Below are 16,189 nucleotides of genomic sequence, written 5' to 3'. Positions count from 1 at the left end.
GGTGGGGGGGCGGGGAGGGGACACTAGGAGTGACTTCATCGGGGCTAGGGGCGGAGAAGAAGCAGAAGGGACCCTGTAATGGAAAGAAGACCGGGTGCCAGGGTTTAGGCAGAGTGGAGGAGGCGGCGCTCCCTCAGTTTCTTGATCTTAAAGTGGGGGACTGTCCTTGCGTGGGGTGGGGCTTCGCGGGCTCCCATCTCTGCGGGAAGCGTTCCTCCACCCACTTACCATCCGTCAAGCGGAAGACCCCCAAGAGCAGGAGGTCGGCCAACGTAGGGGACTCAGGACACCACTGGGCCCTCTGCCCCTCGGGGGAGCTGACCCAGACCGCGACCCGCTTTCCTGCTCCCCCCCGCCCCGGTGCCCGGCGCTAAGACCCAGCGGGCGCGCCCGCCCGGCCCCGGCTCCCGCCGCCCGGCCGGCCCTGACGCCTGCTCCGCCCGGGAGAGCCGGCCCGCGCGGCGCGGCCATGGGGCGGGCGGCGTGGGGGCTGCTGTGGCTGCTACTGGGCAGCGCCGCGGCGCAGTACGAAAAGTACAGCTTCCGGGGCTTCCCGCCCGAGGACCTGATGCCCCTGGCCGCGGCCTACGGGCACGCGCTCGAGCAGTACGAGGGGGAGAGCTGGCGCGAGAGCGCGCGCTACCTCGAGGCGGCGCTGCGGCTGCACCGGCTGCTGCGGGACAGCGAGGCCTTCTGCCACGCCAACTGCAGCGGCCCCGCGCCGCCCGCGGCCTCGCCCTCGGCGCCCGCGCTCGGTGCCGACGGCGGCCGCGGCGGCGACGAGTGGGCCCGCGAGCTGCAGCTCTTCGGCCACGTCCTGGAACGCGCCGCCTGCCTGCGGCGCTGCAAGCGGACGCTGCCCGCCTTCCAGGTGCCCTACCCGCCGCGGCAGCTGCTGCGCGACTTCCAGAGCCGCCTGCCCTACCAGTACCTGCACTACGCGCTGTTCAAGGTGGACCCCCGCCGCGCCCCCCCAGCCCCGCCGCGCCCCTCGTCCCGGAGTCCCCCTCACCGCGCCCCTCGTCCCGCCGCGCCCCCCCAGCCCCGCCGCGCCCCAAGTCCCACAGCCTCCCTCGCCTCGCCTCCCCCACCAACCATGCCCCCCCCGCCCCCAGCCGGGGTGCCTCTCACCCCCGGCGCCCCTGCCCTGCCTCGCCCCCGGGGCCCGGCTGGGACGCGTGGCTCGGAGCCGGCGTCGGGTTCTGTCCGGTCGGGAGCAGAGTCGCTCGCACAACCCGGGACAGCCCAGGCCGCGCGTGCGCTCCGGGCTGCAGGCTCTGGCCCTTCCGACCCCTCTGTCCCCGTCGCACAGGCTAACCGGCTGGAGAAGGCGGCAGCCGCGGCCTACACCTTCCTCCAGAGGAACCCGAAGCACGAGCTAACCGCCAAGTATCTCAGCTACTACCGGGGGCTGCTAGACGCCGCCGACGAGCCGCTCACAGACTTGGAGGCGCAGCCCTACGAGGTGGGGTGGAGGGGTAGGGCAGGCCCTGAGGCTTGTAGAGGAGGGGAGGTGTTGGGGCGTCTCCCTGACCCCTACCTGCTCCCCTCCAGGCCGTGTTCCTCAGGGCCGTGAAGCTCTACAACAGCGGGGACTTCCGCAGCAGCACGGAGGACATGGAGCGCGCCCTGGCCGAGTACCTGGCCGTCTTTGCCCGGTGTCTGGCCGGCTGCGAGGGGGCCCACGAGCAGGTGGACTTCAAGGACTTCTACCCGGCCATAGCAGGTATTCCCCGGTCCCTGCAGACCCATGTGGACGTCCTTCTCACCCACAGGGCCCTGCTTCCCAGAACGCCTAAGGCCCCTTAATACAAGTATGCCTCCCGTACACTTTGATGAAGCATGGAGGAAGTTCTTGGGTGGTGGACCGGAGTAAGGTGTTAACCCGCTCCGGGAGCCTTCAGTCCTCTGAGAGGGACAGGCCACGGTGCTGACTGGCCCAGGTGTGGGCAAGAAGGGTACAGAGAGGTGGTGACATCCCCAAAGGGTCTGGGGACATTGGGTTCACAGGCCTTCCAGGCAGAGGGCAAAGGTGCCAAGGTGGTGTGTGCAGAAGGCAGTTGGTGGCCAGAAATCACACCTAGTCTGGGGATCCCTAACTGTGGGGTCCCTCAGCAGGGGGGGCACAGAGGACTGTCCTGAGCTTCTCTATCTAGGCTTCAGTCCCACCTCCAAACCTCATCTGCCTCAGAATGCCCTGGCTCCCTCGGGTTTTGGGGTGGGGGTTGAGTCGAGGGGGTGATAAGTCCGCCCAGGCTGCCCCGGCCCGGTCGTCCTTAGCACTGCCCTTAGTATGCTGAGCGCAATCTTCACCAGCATTACCTCCTGTGATCGCACAGGCTGGCTGGGCACCAGCTCCTCACCACTGCCTCCCACCCCCTAGATCTCTTTGCAGAGTCCCTGCAGTGCAAGGTGGACTGTGAGGCCAACTTGACCCCCAACGTGGGGGGCTATTTCGTGGAGAAGTTCGTGGCTACCATGTATCACTACCTGCAGTTTGCCTACTACAAGTGTGAGCCTCCTACGGGGCTTGGGATGGGGGGCAGGGGGGAGAGAGAGCACTGTACTGGGAGCGTCAGAGTCGTGGTGAGCCGTTCCTCGGAAGTGAGGACCCTGGGTGACGGGAGGGAAGGCTGGGGCTGGCGGGCAGGTGAGAGGGTGGGAAGGAACAGAGAGCAGCCTTAGGAGAATTCAGGGACCTCTTGGGTAAATGACTGGGTAGCCAACAACTGCACAGCGCTTCACAGTTTACACACCCCTGCCACGTCTGTTTATCTCACCTGATGCTTTCACCAGCCCGCCGCCCCCCACCCCCGGCAGCTGACATGAATGGACCCATTTTTCAGATGAGAAACTGAGGCTCATACAGCGCAATGGGGCCATTAGTCACATGGCTAATGATAAGTAGCACCAGGACTTATGGCTCTTCTTGTCTGGGGGAGACCCTGAGCATCAGCTGGGGCTGGGATGGATGATCTCCAGTGTTCCTGCAATGCTAAGATGCCAAGATTCGTATGGAGGCTGGAGTCGGAGTGGAGGAGCTGAGGACCAAGGAGCCAGGAGACCCTTCATGGGTCCAGTTGGCAGAGCGGTTGAGGGCCAGGCTGCTGGGCTCTCATTCCCCAGTGCCATTGTTCTCCAGCTGTGTCAGCTTGAGAAATCTACCTAACCTCTCGGTGCCTTGGGTCTCTTGTCTATAAAATGGGGATGATAATAATGGTGAGGCTTAAATGAATTGCATGGGCCTGGCACATGGCAAGTTTCCAGTACATTCTAGCTTGCATTATTATTTGGGTGCGGTGAGGTGGCCAAAAGATCTTATGAGAGGCAGCTGGGGAGCCAGGAGCACTGGACTGAGTTGGGAGATAGGGATGGCCTAGGAAGGCATTGTCCCTGAAGGTGGGGAGGTGCCAGGACTAGTCCTCACTCCTGTCCTGCCCGCAGTGAACGACGTGCGCCAGGCCGCCCACAGTGCCGCCAGCTACATGCTCTTCGACCCCGGGGACAGCGTCATGCAGCAGAACCTGGTGTACTACCGCTTCCACCGGGCTCGCTGGGGCCTGGAGGAGGAGGACTTCCAGCCCCGGGAGGTGGGCACTGCCTTTGGAGGCACTCTCGGTTGAATAAAAAAAAATCCTGGCTTCTTTGGAAGGCAGGATGCGAAGGGAAAAGAAAGACTGTGGGTTGTGGTTGGAGTCCTGGGTTCAAAGCCAGCCCCACCAGCTGAATGGGCCTGGGAACATTACTGACCCTTTCTGAATATGTGGTCTCACCTGCAAAATGGGAGTGGTACCACCTCCTGGGACAGCACAGAGCCCGGGCTGTGGGAGGCCCAAAATACCTGTCCATCCCCGCCTGCTCCCTGCCCCACCCTGGTCACTCTCACCGCTGGCCTTTGCCCTTCTTCCCCAGGGACCCCCTAGCTTGGACCAACTAAGGAACCCCTGGGAATCTAGGGCAAGACTGGCAGTCATGGGGCACATGGTGCCACCCTCGATTTCCTTATGTGTGGCAGACATTGCTAATGGATTAGGGAACTCTTTCTAATAGAGCCCTCAGAATCCTCCTTAACCCAGGCACTCCAAGCAGCTGTGATTTTTTTCCACCAGCGTGTGACCTGATACCTGTTCCCTGCTCTTTGAGCTGAAAAAGGGTGGGAGGACCCAGATCCTAACAATGTGGCTCCTCCCCCACCTGGCAGCAGGGTCTGGCTTACCCCACGTTCCTCCCCTCCTCTCAGGAGGCCATGCTCTACCACAACCAGACCACTGAGCTTCGGGAGCTGCTGGAGTTTGCACATATGTACCTGCAGTCAGATGATGAGGTAAGCGACCCCCTGCTCTCTAGGCTGGGCCATGATGGAGACCTCTGATCTTCTTCCGGGGGGGGCCACTGTGCCAAAGCTCGGCCCCACCTCCTGGCACTCAACTACTGTGAAGCAGGAGAGATTCACTATCCCTCATCAATACCCGCCCTTCTCTCCCCGCTCAGTGTTCTTGTGCTCCCCTTCTCTATGTGTCTTGCCCAATAACTCTCCAGCCCAGCTCAAGGGGCAGCTCCTCCAGGAAGCCCTCCCTGCATGCCCTGGCTCTGTCTTCTGGGCTTGCAGTGCCAGTTCTGACCCTCTGCCTCCCCGGACCTGGAGTGATTTGCAGCCCTGGTCCCTCTCCCCCCCTGCCCAGCCCCCTTCTCTGTCCAGTCTCCCAGAGGGTTGTGCTCTGGGACGGGGGACCAGGTTATTCCCAGCTTTCCCACAGCACCTGCCACAGAGCTGGTGTGGGGAAACGGAGTTTGAATGAACCAGCGAATGAATGAACGCAGGATGCCAGGAAAGAAGGACTACAGTGTGGTACCTTGATTCTGAATGAGGGTTTGAGAGTCTGAATTTCAGTGAGGTGTTGTGCTCAGTGCTAATTTATTCATTACCCCCTTCGTTCACTCACCCATGCCCCTCCTTGTCACATATGGGCGCAGGGGGTACACCATTTGCACCCTGGCTTTGGCAACAGCCTGACTTGGCCTCGCCACTTACCGGGTGGGCAGCCTCCAGGCAAGTCTTAGGTAGCTCTCGAACTTCCGTTCCTGCATCTCAAATTCGGAGGATGATGCCCACGTCACACCATTGTGGTGGCAATGAAATGAGATCGAGTGTGGAAAGCACTTAGTACAGATGCTCAGTGAATGGTGCTGTTTTGATTACTGTTATTCATGGCCTGCTGTTTGCCAGACACTGTGGGGGCCCGGGGCAAGTTGATGAAAGGCAGAGTCCTTTTTCCAAGCAGCTCACAGTCTAGTGGGGAAGGCACGTGCTCAGGAGAGGTCAGCCAGGGCCAGCAGAGGAGGGCTCTAGGTCCAACAGGGCTCATTGGCCAGGGTCGCATCCTGGAGCTGACGCCTGGCGTCGGTGAGGTCAAAAAGAGCGGTCCAGGCATTACCCAGGCACGGGGTGGTGCGGGGGGAGGTAATCATGTTCCTGGCCAGGAAACTGCATGAGCACACACTACGTGGACTAGCAGCATTTGCTAGAGAATTCATACTTGGCGAGGGAACGCCTAGCTGACATTCACTCTCTGCTGGGGGAGCATCGGCCCTGGGAGCGGCAGTTTGGGAGTGGGACCTTGTGGGAGAAACCCTCAGATCAGTCCCTGGTGGGATCTTGAGACTGGGGAAGGAGGGGCTTTGGGGGCTGAGATGGGATGGGGGTGCTCATCCAGGAAGGGAGCCCGTCTGGGTTTGCACGTGCTGTGCCTCATTTCCCTCCCCACCCTGGGGCTGCTCTAGATGGAGCTTGAAGAGACAGTGCCTCCCGTGGAGCCCAAGGACCCGCCCTCCGACACCGAGTTCGAGGGGGAGGGGGACTACGAGGAGGGCATCTATGCTGACTGGTGGCAGGAGCCGGATGCCAAGGGTGACGAGGCAGAGGCCGGTCAGTGACTCCAGTGCTGGAGGGCGGGGCTGCCACCCTGGGTGGAGGTTGGCCACAGAAGGATCCTTGTACTGCACGGCAGAGGCAGTTGGGGTGTGGGGACCTCTCCTCTGGGGGTTTCTAGCCTGTTAGCCAACCCTGTCCCACCTTGTGTGTGAGGGGGTGGCATCCTCTCTGGAGCTGGGACCCCGCTGAGACCTGCCCCAGGGAGCCTCGTTCCTGCCTGCCCCTATGCCCCCAGGACAGTGCCCAGATGCTTGTTGGGAGCGGGTGCGGGGCTAACCCGGGGCTCCCTCCTTTCCCTTCCAGAGCTGGAGCCTGAACTAGCATGAGAGGGCCACCCTTGCACCCCTCAAGAGCTGGGGAAGCCTGAGCCCAGTGGTACCGCCCTCACCAGCCTGTGCAGCAGCAAGAACTATTTATTAAAAATGTACAACGGACATAGCTGACCAGGCCCCATCCCATCCCACCTGTGAGCGCTGCTCCCCAGGTCTCAGGGTCTCTGGGCCACAGGATGGTGGTGCTCCAGCGGCTGACGGCCCCCTCCTCCCCGGTGCTCTCCTCAGCTGGGCAGTCTCCTGGAGGAGAAGGTTCCTGCTCCTCCAAGCTGGGTCTCAGCCTGGATTTCAGAGACAGCAGAGGGGCCGCTGATGTTACGAAGAGCACTCGAGAGTCCAGTGGTTCCTGGCTCACTGGCAGTGGGTGCTCAATAAATGTTTCTTGTCGAATGAATTGCAGTACCTGGGGTCTGGTCTCCCCTGGGCTGAGGGTGCGGGTCGTTCCCTCCCTCCGCGTCCATCTCCCCTCCTGTGTAAATATGGGGTGGGCAAGGGGGCGGGCACAGTTTGGCCTCAGGAGACCTGGGCGGGTTTTTTTTTAGAGCAGAGGGCAGTTGCAGATCCGCCCGCCAGGGGGCGTGAGCACGCAGTTCCTTCTGCAGCCGCTGGAAGGCGGTTTCAGATTTCTAAGATGGGATGTCCTATATTTTCCTGGTTCAGCATTGCTTCCCTCGGGGAGTGTGGTGAGCATGCGGAGGGGGGCTAAGGATATTTCCGGTTGTTACTTTCTAGGCATTTCCTGAGCCAGGTTCTCGAGGGGCTGAGCAAGCATTCCCTGCCCTGCTCTCTGCCCCTTCTCCCATTCTTCGGCAGAGGTTGGGGCTCCATCTCAGCAGCCAGAGGGGCCCTAGGCATACAGTTTGATAACGAGACCTCGTGGTGGCAGTGGGACTGCCAGATCCTCCTGCCCAGTCTTCCATCAGCTCTAGGGGGCAGAGAGTCTGGAGGTGCAGAGGTGAGGGTAATGCCAGGTGGCTACTGTTCAGTGCCGTGATGCACCCGTGTCCTCCCCCGTGTTCCACGGGGGGAGGGGGGGGACTCTCTGGAGAGGGACCCTGGGCCAGGACGAGGCAGGTAACAGTTCTGCCCGACTCCCCAGGTTTCAGGCCTCCCAGGGGGCAGGGTGGTGTAGGAGGCTTCTCTTCCTATCCGAGGGTGGAGCGGATGCTGGGAAGCCCGCACCCCTGCCCTCCCCACAGACGTGCCAGGTGACCTGGCCTGGGCCCTCCCCCTCTCTGTGCCCAGGAGGACTCTCTGCCTCACCCCAAACCCCTCCCCTGGGTCTCTGGTGGGGACGAGGACAGGGAGGCCAGAGTCAGTCTGCAGCAGGGCTGGGTCAAGGCTGAGGGCACCGGTGACCTCATTCCCTTTCTCCCATAGGTGGGTCCGCAGCGGTAGCGTCTCGCAGGTGCCAGGGCCCCACCCCACCCCACCCCTTCCTAGCTGCTGTGTTGTCAGCTTCCACTGACGCCCCGCCCCGTTTCTGGGAGGGGCTGGGGAGCTGGGATGTGCCCGAGCGTGCCTGCTGTGAGTAGGAGCTTTGGAATCTGGACAGCTGGGTGGGTGAGTCTGACAGGGTGTGTGTGCAGGAGCAAGAAGGTCTGGGTGCGTGTGTCGGAGAATGTCTGTGGCAGTTGCACGGGTGGCCGAGCATGGTTCTGCACGTGGCTCCATGACCACGCAGGCCTTCGTGAATGTGTTTCTGGAGGGGTTCACTCACTCAGCACGTATTTATTGAGCACCTAGTATGTGCTAAGCACACTGTAGGTGCGGGCATACAATAGTGGGCAAAGCAGGCCAAGCACCTGCCTTCGTGGAGCTTGCGTCCCAGCAGAGAGACCTCCAATAAACAATAAATGTTGGGTTTTTTTAAGAGGATTTTATTTATTTATTAGAGAGAGCACAGGAACAGTGGGGAGGGGCAGAGGGAGAGGGAGAAGCAGACTCCCCGCTGAGCAGGGAGCCCGATGTGGGGCTGGATCCCAGGACCCTGGGATCATGACCTGAGCCGAAGGCAGATGCTTAACTGACTGAGCCACCTAGGTGCCCCGACAATAAATGTTATAATAAATTACATGGTTAGTCTGATAAATCAGACAGAAAAATAGAGCTGGGGAGGAGGGACGGGGAGAGCTGAGGGGATGCCATTTCAGAAGCGTGTGGTGTGTGTCTAAGTGTGCAGCTGAGAGGCGTCTCTGGGTGTGTGTGTGAGGGGGGGTATCCCCCGGGGGCGGAACACCAGCCCCGGCCTGGGCCCTCTCCCCACGGGCAGGCCCTCGCCCAGGCCCTGCAGCCCCGTGTCCCTTACTCAGCTCTTCTCTTCTAGGCAGCCACCACCACCCTCCCCCCTCCCTGATACCAGCGTCTCCCCAGTGCCAGGCCAGGTCCCCAAACCGGTGAGACCGAGTCCCAGCGTGGGCCCTCCAGCCCATTCTCCCAACCCCACCCACTGCAGACACCCTTGCCTCCTCCACTTCTCTCACCTGGTCCCTCCATACCCCGCCCCCCAACCCCACCCAGCACCTCATCAGTCATAGCATCTGTAGGATAATGGGTAGAAGGTTAGGGAAGGCCTAAAGACTGGGGATGGCAACCTCACACAATGGGGCCAGGCTCAGAAGCCACAGAGATGCCCGGACCCAGAAAGACCCCATCCTGAAGCAAGCTTCACTACTACAGTATACCGAGTACCTACCACACGCTGGGCACTTGGTCTTAAACATTCTTGTGACATAGGCCTCAGTTGCCTTCTGCTCCAGGTGAGGCTGAGGAATGAGAAGCAACTTGTCCCAGGTTCCTCACATTGGTGACTGAGCTGGGTTTGAAACTCTTCTCCCCCAGATCAATGCTGCTCAGAGAAAGGAGAGAAAGGTGCTGGCTTTGGGGCTAGATGTGTGGACAGAGCCCCCACATTGCCGCAGCCTACTGAGGGAGGCAAAGAGTTCTAGAAGGGAGGGAGGAGGGGTGCCTGGGTGGCTCGGTCGTTAAGCGTCTGCCTTCGGCTCGGGTCATGCTCCCAGGGTCTGGGGATCGAGCCCCACATCGGGCTCTCTGCTTGGCGGGAAGCCTGCTTCTCCCTCTCCCACTCCCCTTGCTTGTGTTCCCTCTCTCACTGTCTCTCTCTCTCTGTCAAATAAATAAATAAAATCTTTAAAAAAAAAAAAAGAAGAAGGGAGGGAAGAAGGGGGTAGGGAGGGGAAGGAAGAGCAGGCAGTCAGGTTCTGCATCTCGGCCCCATTCCAGAGCCTGCCCTCCCCCGCCTCCCGCCATTGTCCGCTCCGTGGAATTGGGCCCATGTTAGGGAGCCTGGGGACAGACTTGCCGGGGTCACTTACCAGCACCTTCTTTTTTTTTTTTTTTTAAAGATTTTATTTATTTATTTGAGAGAGAGAGAATGAGAGACAGAGAGCATGAGAGGGAGGAGGGTCGCAGGGAGAAGCAGACTCCCTGCCGAGCAGGGAGCCCGATGCGGGACTCGATCCCGGGACTCCAGGATCATGACCTGAGCTGAAGGCAGTCACTTAACCAACTGAGCCACCCAGGCGCCCCACCAGCACCTTCTTGAATCCTGAGAAGTGATGGCCAGTGGAGGGGGAAAGTCCTACAGGCTCTTCCAAAATTCCAGTAAATTCTAATGGAAGAAATCCCCCCTTAGGTTTGAGCAGTAGTTCTTAAAGTCTCACCCTGGTGTTCCCCTTCTCCAGGAGAGTAGGATCTCCCCTGGGGACAGAGAGGGACCCCTTCACTGGGTCAGAAGGCTGTGTCCAGTTGGCACCGACGCCCGCAGCATAACCTGACCGCAGAAGTTCTAGCAGCTGCAGGGCCCACGCCCCCTGCCGCTTCCCCACTCTGGGGTCTTCATCCAGCTCTCCCACTCCTCCCCAAGGACAGCCCTGGCAGATGGCCCCACCTTCATGGATGGGGAAACTGAGGCCCAGAGAGTGCAGAAGGCTGGCTTAGCCCCAAAATGACTCAGGGATTAGGTGGGAGTATGTGGGGGCCTGGAACTGCCCACCAGAGCCAGCCCCAGGCCGACCTGTGGACGCATCACCTGTAATCACCACCTGCCTGGGTCCCACTTGGCGCCAGGGCACCTGGATAGCATCTCTTCTGTCCCCCAAACAGCCGTTGGGGTGGGAGCACCTCTCACAACCCATGACTCAGGTGGGGAAACTGAGGTAAGGGGGAGAACGTGCCTGCTTTTTTACCGGCCCCTCCCCACACACATATACTTAATCCTCTCAATCTGGGGAAGAACTCACTAAGGTAAGTCACTCCCAGAGTCAAGGAGAGTCAAGGAGAACTTGACATTTTCCATTTGGGTCACCTTTTTCATCTCTCCTTTTAGGAGAAGAGTGGGATATTACATTCTTGGAGTACAGTAAAGAGTAGCCACATGAGATGCCTGCCTTTTCCCTTGACCCCTTGGCTCAATCCTGGTGGCCTTCCTGGAGGGAGCTAGGAAGGAGAGCAGTTCAGCCAGTCTGAGTGGCAAGTCTGGCCTCTCTCCCTGGCCCTGGTGGGTGTAGGGAGCAGGGGGCCTTTTAGAGACCTCACAGCCATGAAGGACATTCCATTAAAAGCTTTTGGGTGGGCGCCTGACTGGCTTAATTGGAGGACAAGGTGACTCGATCTCTGGGTTGTAAATCTGAGCCCCACATTGCATGTAGAGATTACTCAAAAGTAAAATCTTAAAAAAAAATAAAAGCTTTTGGTATCTCCAAATGAGGTTACGCTCACAGTTACAGAGACATGGGGATAGGAATGGAGTCAGAAAATGCTTGTCTCATGACTTTAACCTTTAGTACAATTATTTTGACAAACCTGGTTGGTGGTGGTGGTTGTGGGTTTTTGCCTTTTTTTTTTTTTGGTAATCCATTGGTATCCTCAAAAATGGAAATGTCCCAGGCCTTGGAGCGCCCCCCCCCCCCATAAGCACACACACATTTCGGATGGACCTGGCCTCTCTCCAGCACCCTCCGCGTGGCCCTGGCCAGGCTTCACCCGGCCCCACGCCCCCTGCTCCTCCCCTCACCACTTCCGGGTGCTCTGCCAGGGCCATAAATTATCCATGAGCTCGAAGTTGGCTGTTGCTTTCAACTCAGGGCTGAGGTGACGATGAAATATTCAGGGATCTCAACTCTCAAATTCCCTGGTGGCCGCAGGATGGGACTGGGGAACAAGGGATTCACGTAGCAGGGCGGGGGGCGGAGGAGGGGGGCTCCAGGCCCCGGAGGTGGGGGAAAGGTCCCTATGACATCCAGGACTGTGGCTCTGGGTGGTGCCCTCTTGGTGCGGAGGCTTGCGCGGCAGTGAGCAGAGGTGACCGATTTCCACCCCTGGGGAGGGCCGGCCAGCCCAGCAAGGCCCCAGTGGCCCCCCAGCCCTGGCTCTCAAATCCCGAAGTTTTCCTCCCGAAGTCCCAACACGAGGTGACTTCCCACAAATTGGTTCTCCTCTCCCCCTAACACATACACCGCACCCCACCTTTGCTGAGATAGAAAAGACCTAGATTGGTGAGACCGGTGGGCTGGGGGGGGGGGGGCGGGGAAGGCAGGAGACAAGGTTCAAGTCTCAGGCCTGCCAGGAATTTGCTTGTGTGACCTTGGGGACGTTCCTTTCCTGGTTCTAGCCTCAGTTTCCCCATATATACAAGGAAGGACTCTGATGTTTCTTCTTCCTTTTCCCAAGGACTCTCCACAGGTGCGGGAGAAATCCTGTCATCGGGTTGTGCGTGTGTGCACACGCGTGCAAGCATTCTCACGCTTGCACACGCGTGTGCCAGGGGAGGGGCAGCCTCTCCGTGGGAAGGGCACCTGTCAGGGTAGGCATCTCTCCAGGATTGTTGGGAGCAGGAGGGGCAGGCGGGCTGGCAGGTGGGTGGGGCCTCAGCTGCGTCAGCCTGTTCCAGGCCAGGAGCAGCAAGAGGGGTGACTCAGGTGGCAGGGTTCCCCCTGCTGCTTCCCCCCACCCAAACTCTCAGCAGGGGGAGGGGATTGCTCAGAAAACCAGGGGGACAGAGCTCAAGAATACAGTCCCAATGCTTGGAGCCCGTCCTGTTGAGTTCCTGAAATTCTGGAATCGCACCTTCTTGGGGGGTTGGGGTAGGTAAGGGGGTACCTACTGGGGGATCGTCATGCTCTGGAGAGGTCCTGACCCTCTTCCAGCCTCTCCCTATCCACCACCACCTCCAGCCCCTGGTATCTCCCCCTGGCCTGTGCTATTTCTGGCTGTCCTATCTCTGTTTTCTTGTCTCCCTGTTTTCTTTTTGACATTCCATCCCCGCCCACACGCCTTGCAGTGAAGTGTCTTGGGAGCTACCTCTATAATTAAGAGCCCTCCCCTGGCCGGCTGGGCACGCACCCTCAGGACCAGGCTGTGGCCATCTGTCTCTGGCCTCCAGGCTCCTCCCCCCTGACAGAGGGCAGCACAAAAAGCAGGAGCACCCCCCCCCCCACACACACACAGGGCCCTTGCACCATCCTGTATGCTCCTGCTCCCAGCAAGGCCTGGCCCCGCTCCCGCCAGGAGAGCTTGGGAGCCAGAGGCCCTTCTGCAGCCAACTCCCCAGCCCCGAAGGGATCCCACTGAGCAATCCCCCCACCCCGACACCCGCAGGCAGGGGCCAGAGTGCAAATGGAGGCCCGCATACAGAGATCTAAGTTGGGCACAAATCAAGCCAACAAACTGTTAAGTAAGGTGTACCTTGACAAGTATACCCCTACAGCGACCTGAAGGGCCAGGATGGAACTGAGAGGTCTGATTCCTTCTCAGAGCCCAGCAGCCTGGGGTAACTGTTCCCTGACCCCCAGTGCCTGGGCCATCTCCCCTTCCCTTTGCACCCCTGGCTCCCCACTCACTAGCACATGACCAAGGGCTTCCAGCATGTGTGTGTGGATACCCCAGCAGCATGTCCTCTGTGTCCATCCCTCCCCCATCCCTGCCCCTGTCACCCCTTGGACCAAGTGTGCACGTAACACGCATGCTGCTTCTGTCCATTCTCAGGAGAAAGAGCCAGAACAAGAGAACTACAGGCCACCCAAGCAGGGTCAGCTCTGGGCAGGGAATTCCGGTTTCTCGTCCGTCCAGAGTGTGGTCTCAAAGGGGAGAGGGATGAACACTGTGTAGGCTCCTCCCCTTGTTCCTGTGTGGAGGGGTGCTGTCCCTCGCCCCCTCCATGGGAGGACCAGGGCTGAGGCCCCTTCCCCACGCCTGTGGATGGCTCTGCCCCAGGGCTGAGAGAAGGCCGGCGCTCAAGATGCCCTTCGCTCTGTGCATTGCCTCTGATTCCAGTCTGCTCCTCCAGGAGTAACTTGCAATTGTCTGTGTTTTTCCTGCTGTGGAAAGGCAGCGTCATCAGCCTGAAGTTTAGCCACCCATCTGTTCACCCCATCTTCTTCTATAAGATTTTTAAAAAAAATTCAGGGAGCCTGCTGTGGGGCTCGATCCCAGGACCCCGAGTTCATGACCTGCTGAAGTCAGCTGCTTAACCGACTGAGCCACCCAGGTGCCCCCCATCTTCTTTTGTAGAGGTGGCCATCCCTGCGGCCACCTTGGGTCAGAGGAGGGAAGAAGGGTGTGTGTGTGTGTGTGTGTGTGTGTGTGTGTGTGTGTGTGTGCTGGGGGAGAGTGCTGACGTGCCCAGTGTTTGTATGTGTGAATCTAGGCCCGTCAGTGTATATCCCGGAGGTATGAGTGCAGATGGTTGTGTGTGTGGCTTTTGCACATCTAAATCCCTGACAGAGAGGGGGCCGAGATGGAAGACAACAGCATCTGTCCCAGCTCCTTATATGGCCCAGAGGCCTGCGGAGGATGAGCTGAGGAGAGCAGCCTGGCTGTTGTTCACCTTCCTCCAGGGAAGCACCTCCCTGGCCCCCACCCTCCCAACTCCCCCACCCCAACATTGGACCCTCATCATACCCCTCTTTGCTGGTAACTTCCACCTCTGGGGAAGTTTGGGATGAGCCCCTTGATGCCCTTTCCTTCTTTGCTCTGAGAACCCAGACAGCTGCAAGGTTGCATTAACCATTTGTGTTCTTCATGGCCCAAGGACTCTGCTTCCATTGAGCTCTGGGCAAGAGAAATGAGCTTAAAATTCAGGAATACGAAGTGAAGCTAGACATAAGGAACTTACAATAAAAGGAGACAAGGGTATTCATATAATATCTGGAGACTCTCCTTTCCTGGAGATTTGTCAAACAGAGAAACCCCTGCCTTGAAAGGCTTGGAGGAAGGGGACTGGGTAAGATGTTCCTGTGGCCTGTCCTTCAAGTTCAAGCTACCGGGGAGTCTGTGGCCACAGAGACTCTCATCCCTGTCCCTAGGCACCTCCTCGCCCCTTGAGACCAAATCCTCTACACAGGCAGCTCATTGTAGTAAACATCATTTTCTGATTCTTTTCTGTATCCTACAGATGAATCCTCAGTGCCTGGCAGGCACACAGTAGGTGCTTAATAAATGTGCCAAAAATCCCTTGATCTGGGAGGAGTCACAGCTCTTATTCCAGTCTTTCCTGCTGCTGTGGGTGGTACCTCCACCCAGTCCCAGCCTGATGCTTAGCTGTGGGGCCAGCATGTTGCAGCTTGTTCCAGGCTGACATGCAGGGAATATTCTGGGAAGATACACACACACAGACACAGAGGCTTTATTCTGAAGCCCTATTTGTGCCCCCCTTCTCCACCAGGTTCTTCCACCTCTCTGTCATCAACCAGCCTGTATGCAGAGAGAGGAAGACAGGAAGGAAAGAGTGAAGTCAGGCTCCAGTCTGGGAAGTATGTGTGTCTATGGGCAGGGCTGGGGGTGGGGAAATGGGCAGGGGATGGGGAGAGTAGGGAGAGGGAGGAAGTGAAACCCTAGGGCTGGGAGCTCTATTCCTCCTAAGCTGAGGGCTGGCCACTGTACAGCCTGGCTGGGGGTTGGGGGGAGCAGGTGGAGGGGTGGGCAAGGATAAGGTAGGGAGGAAGATACTCAGAAAAGCAAGAGGAGGGGGAGTCAAGGAAACTAAGTGAAGGGCAGTGGCCCTGGCATGTGGGATGGTACCTGGTTAAGGATGTTGATGTCTCCCTGGCCCCCTCCAGGAAAGCTTCCTGGATGGCACAAGCCTCAGAAGTGAGACTGTTTTGGCCATCATTCCTTTCTCTGGTGGGAAAGTGGTCAAGTATACTGCTGGGGTGCTAGCTTTGGGACTATAGATCTTGTTTGAGGGAGGACCTTTTCATGACAACCACTCCCCCAATTACCACACACTCAGAGTGGCTAAGATGACCTGTTTACACTTAGCTCTCCGGGAACCCTTTGAGGGTTGGGATCCTTGTGGTTTTCTGTGTTACCAGAGTCCAATCTGGTGCCTTGAATGAATGTCTGTAGTAAGCTCAGTAGACTGTACAACCACGAGAGCGGGCACCCATTTCATTAACCACAGGACGGAAAGACCCTTGTCTTCTTAACTTGCTTGCCTATTGGGAAGTTCTTTTTGATTACTAACCCACAATCTTCCACCACTGAGGGGGCTGCTGCCCCATTTCTTTATGCTAGTGTTGATTTCCTTTAGATCTGATGCCTGTTTTTTTCCCAAACCCACCACTACTTTCTCTTTGTCCCAAATCTTTGTTCTTCTGTCTCTGCCCAGAATATTTGCTTTTGCCTTTCCCCCCACCCCTCCCCGCTGCTTTTGACATTTTATGTCTAAGCTATTATTCCACCAGGGGCGCATGCGTTTGGTGGGCCTTGAAATTAGAAGAAAGGGGTGCTAGTGGAGGATATGCCACTTTGTAGGTTTGTGACTTCTCTGAATTTCAGCTTCCCCATCGTTGAAATGAGGCTCGTTTTGTTGTCCTAAATTTTTTTTCAGAATTGTCATGAGAATTAAAAAAAAAACCAAAACCCCTCCATATCTTTAAATTCTAACATTTAGCGGTTGTCCAAA

At 58.4% G+C, this 16,189-nt stretch overlaps 1 protein-coding gene across 1 annotated transcript; it reads left to right on the top strand.

The window, feature by feature from the left end:
* Positions 1-86: 86 nt before the first annotated feature.
* P3H4 (prolyl 3-hydroxylase family member 4 (inactive)) lies at positions 87-6,658 on the top strand. The gene is made up of 8 exons (XM_045888938.3): positions 87-952; positions 1,313-1,465; positions 1,555-1,726; positions 2,384-2,512; positions 3,445-3,590; positions 4,241-4,324; positions 5,782-5,926; positions 6,236-6,658. Exons 1-8 carry the CDS (start codon positions 470-472, stop codon positions 6,256-6,258), a joined length of 1,335 nt encoding a protein of 444 aa, XP_045744894.1. The 5' UTR covers positions 87-469; the 3' UTR covers positions 6,259-6,658.
* The last annotated feature ends 9,531 nt before the right edge of the window (positions 6,659-16,189 follow it).

Source organism: Mirounga angustirostris, unplaced genomic scaffold (genome assembly GCF_029215605.1).
Source record: "Mirounga angustirostris isolate CCGP_5_RB_7025 unplaced genomic scaffold, mMirAng1.0.hap1 SCAF_17, whole genome shotgun sequence".
Classification (NCBI taxonomy): Eukaryota; Metazoa; Chordata; class Mammalia; order Carnivora; family Phocidae; genus Mirounga; species Mirounga angustirostris.
This window is presented reverse-complemented; position numbering and strand designations above follow the sequence as displayed.

Excerpts from the sequence above, each read along its gene's own strand:
- P3H4 (XM_045888938.3), top strand. The coding sequence starts at position 470 with ATGGGGCGGGCGGCGTGGGGGCTGCTGTGGCTGCTACTGGGCAGCGCC. Across the intron at positions 1,727-2,383 it reads CTTCTACCCGGCCATAGCAG|ATCTCTTTGCAGAGTCCCTG; the intron begins GTATTCCCCGGT and ends CCCACCCCCTAG. Across the intron at positions 3,591-4,240 it reads AGGACTTCCAGCCCCGGGAG|GAGGCCATGCTCTACCACAA; the intron begins GTGGGCACTGCC and ends CCCTCCTCTCAG.